We start from the raw sequence: 3,841 nt of genomic DNA, 5'->3' as shown, positions 1-3,841 counted from the left end.
CAGCGAGGCCGCGCTGCAGGGGCTGCTGCTGCGGCCCTTCGACCTCCACCGCTGCTGCTGCCCCCAGAGGCCCTGCCAATGTGACCAGCAGCACATTGAGACTTTGCTGCTGCTGCTGTCAGCAGTTCTTCTAAACACGAAAAGTCGTGCAAAGTCGGGGCCCCCCGAGGGGGCCCCTGAGGGGGCCCCCGGGGGACCCCTCTCTGCGCAAATGCAGCTGCTTTCCCGCATCTTCCCGGGCATGCAGCAGCAGCAGGAGCAGCAGCAGCAACAGGAGCAGCAGCAGCAGGAGGAGAAAGACTTGGAGCCTATGAAGGAGGATGGGAAGCACGGGGGCAGCGGGGTGGCCCGGAGGAACAGCAGCAGCAGCAGCAGCAGCAGCAGCACATTGCCGAGCAACGGCTCTCCCCTAACCTGCTCCCCCAGCACAAGTCCTGAGGTTTTCCTTCCTGCGAGAGCAGCAGCAGCAGCAGCAGCAGCAGCAGCAGCAGCAGCAGACACGGACTCGCCCATGACGCTGCAGCTGCCTCCGCGCCAAGGATCCCCAACAACGGAGGAGGAGCAAGCACCCAGCAGCAGCAGCAGCAGCAGCAGCAGCGGAGGCGGCTTGAGCGAGTTGCTGAACAGCGCGCTGCTGAGCACGATGCAGGTGCTGGGCCCGGCGAGCTGCGCGTTGCTGCAGCAGCAGCTGCTGCAGCAGCAGCCGCAGCAGCAGCCCGCGCTGCTGCTGCTGCCCCACAGCCTCCCCTACAGCAAAATGCTGTTTCTGGTCCCCCCGCTGCAGTCGCTGCTGCACACTTTGGTGCAAATTATAGTGTACAGACACTGGGAGTTTGTCCGCAGCTACATCGAGGCCCTTTGCCCGGCCCCACAGGCAGCTGTGCTGCTGCAGCTGCACGCCTGTTCCCTCAGGGGCCAGCCCCCTGCTGCTGCTGCTGCTGCTGCTGCTGCTGCTGCGCCTGCTGCTCGGCGCGCCCATGCAGCCCCCGCAGCAGCGGCACAACCCGCCGCCGCTGCCCACAGCGTTCGAGCTGCTCCCGCCGACCACTGCAGCAGCAGCAGCAGCAGCAGCAGCAGCAGCAGCAGCAGCAACCTGGCAGTGACCCAGGGGGTTGACGGCGCAGAGATGAGTGCAGAGCCGCCTCGTGTGTCTGCAGTGTCTTCCGTATCATCAGCAGCAACAATGACCACGGCCCCAATGGCAGCAACAGCAGCAGCAGCAGCAGCAGCAGCAGCAGCAGCAGCAGCAGGTGTGTCCTAGACTTCCGTGAGACTGGCCTTCAGCCAAGTTCCTCCCGTGGCTCTCAAGTGGGCAGAGCCCCTCGCACTTCAATTCCTTCAGTTCTCCGCAGCTAGCCACAGCTAGCTGTGGCCAGCTCTGGCTAGCTGTGGCCAGCTGTGGCTAGCTGTGGCTACCTATAGCTAGCTGTAACTACCTATAGCTAGCCGTAGCTGCCTATAGCTAGCTGTGGCTAGCTGTGGCTAGCTGTGGCTAGCCGTAGCTACCTATAGCTAGCTGTGGCTAGCTGTGGCTAGCTGTAGCTACCTATAGCTAGCCGTGGCTAGCTGTGGCTAGCTGTAGCTACCTATAGCTAGCTGTGGCTAGCTGTGGCTAGCTGGGGAGCTCCGCAGCTGGCGGCTAGCGCTCCTTAAGAAGCATCTTGGATGGCTAGCTGGCCCAGCGCCGTCTCCGCTGGCTAGGTGTGAGGCCCCCGCAGCTAGCTAGCTGCAGCTAAGGGCTAGCTAGCTGCAGCAAGTGGCTAGCTGGCTGCAGCAGGTGGCTAGCTAGCTGCAGCAGGTGGCTAGCTAGCTGCAGTTAAATGCCAGCTAGCTGCCCTTCAGCCGCACGCACGACCAGCTAGCTGGTTGTGTCTGGCTGGCTAGCTGCTCCCTCACCCAGCTAGCTGCTGCGCCTGGCTAGCTGCTGTGCCGCACAAGCTAGCTAGCTAGCTGGCTAGCTGCTGCGCCTAACTAGCTAGCTAGCAGGCCAGCCCGCCAGCGGGCTAGCTAGCTAGCTGCTGTACCGAACTAGCTAGCTAGCTAACTGGCTAGCTGCTGCGCCCAACTGACTAGCCAGCTAGCTAGCTAGCTAGCTGGCTAGCTAGGCCAGGGAGTTGGGGTCTAGCCAGCTAGCTAGCTAGCTAGCCAAGAGAATTTTCTAAGGCCGTTTGGGTGGCTAGCCAGGAGCTTGGCTAGCTGTTCCTGTCGGCCCTCTGGCTGCTTCCTAGTCAACGGCCCAACGACTGATTTTTCTTTCCGTCAGTTCTTCGTCATATTTGCTGCTGCTGCTGCTGCTGCTGCTGCTTGTGTTGCTGCGGCGGGCACTGGCTGCATGTGCTGCGCGCCTGCTTGCCAGCCTGTCTCGGAGGAGCTGCGCGGCCTTCTGGGGTTTAGGGTTTAGGGTTTAGGGTTTGGCCTGGGCTGCCACAACCCCAGCTAGCCACCAGCAAACAGCTAGCTAGCCACAGCTAGCCACTGCAGCACAGAAACTCATATGCGCAGCCCCCTAGCCTCTGACTAGCTGCAGCTAGCCACAGCTAGCTGTGGCGAGCTCTGCTGCAGCAGCTGCAGCAACAGCAGCAGCAGCAGGCAGCGCTTGTCCACTGCAGCCATTTGCTGCCTGGGTATTGAGAACGTGAGTTTGAGTGAAAGGAACAAAAATGCATTTCATCCAAATTAAAAAAAACAAATTTATGTTTCATTTAAATTATAAAAGCTCCCCAAGAGGCACCAAGAGCTGCTGCTGCTGCTGCTGCTGCTGCTGCTGCTGCAAATAAAGATGCAGAAGACATTACGAGTTTAAGGCTGTTTGGGGTGTACCTACACTCGGAAAAAGCGGAGAAGAGCCCTCGGGGTCCCATTTGTTTCCACTTTAAGTTTAAAAGTGTTTAAAGTGTAATATTTATATTTAAAACTAAAATTGGTTAATTCTAGAGGGTTTGACGGCGCGGGAGTCAGGCTGGGCTCCCCAGCAGCAGCTCTGTGCTCCCGGGGGGCCCCCCGCTGCTTCTGCCGCTGCAGCAGCAGCAGCTGCTGCTGCTGCAGTGTGCTGCCGCGCGTTTAAACGAAATAAAATGAATAATAAAAAGGAATTTTAAATTAAAAATGAAAACAAACTTGAAACAGAGCCGCTTTGACTCAGCAGCTGAGGGCCCCAGCAGCGCGCCGCGTTTGCTGCTGCAGCCCCCTGCTGCTGCTTGGCCCGAGCCCTGGAGAGCAGCAGCAAGTAATTAAAGGCTGTAATTTTGGAGTTGTCTCTCGAGTAGCAGCAGCAGCAACAGCAGCAGCAGCAGCAGCAACAGCCGCATTAAGCAGCTCGGGAGCCGCTGACTGGCAGCACTTTGCGTCTGCAGTTATTTCTTTGGTTTTCTTTTCTTTTAATTTTCTTTTTTTCCTTTAAATTCCCTTTTTGCATTTTTGCTGCTCATTTCCTTCATCTTCATGAAGAGCTGCCGCTTCGCGGGCCTCGCCTTCCCTCCTCCTCCTTATCTGGAGCAGCAGCAGCAGCAGCAGCAGCAGCAGCAGCAGCCGCAGCAGCACTAGCAGCAGCAGCAGCACTAGCAGCAGCAGCAGCATCCTCTCCGCGGGTCCCTCGCGAGCAGCAGCCCGGCCTCTGGACCCCACGGAGCAGCAGCAGCAGCGGCGCCAGCGGCAGCAGCAGCAGCAGCAGCAGCAGCAGCAGCGCGCGTTGCTGCTGCTGCTGCAGCCGGGCGATGGCTTCGCGGAGGCTGGTGGCTTACCCCGAGGCGAAGCGGCTGACGAGAGCAGCAGCAGAAGAGTCTGTTTTTCCTGCTGCAGTAAATGTCGATTTGCTGCGGCTCGGAGACACTTGTGGGGTTTG

The 3,841-nt window shown here is 59.3% G+C and overlaps 1 protein-coding gene across 1 annotated transcript; it reads left to right on the top strand.

The window, feature by feature from the left end:
• Positions 1-211: 211 nt before the first annotated feature.
• ETH_00002145 (uncharacterized protein) lies at positions 212-1,261 on the top strand (the record flags this gene model as incomplete). Its single annotated transcript, XM_013380889.1, has 1 exon — positions 212-1,261. The coding sequence occupies one exon, from the start codon at positions 212-214 to the stop codon at positions 1,259-1,261; it is 1,050 nt and encodes a 349-aa protein (XP_013236343.1).
• Between the last annotated feature and the right edge of the window lie 2,580 nt (positions 1,262-3,841).

This window comes from Eimeria tenella, genomic scaffold (assembly GCF_000499545.2).
Source record: "Eimeria tenella Houghton genomic scaffold, Eth_scaff998, whole genome shotgun sequence".
Classification (NCBI taxonomy): Eukaryota; Apicomplexa; class Conoidasida; order Eucoccidiorida; family Eimeriidae; genus Eimeria; species Eimeria tenella.
The sequence above is the reverse complement of the archived record's forward strand: the minus strand, read 5'-3'. Positions and strand labels throughout refer to the sequence as shown.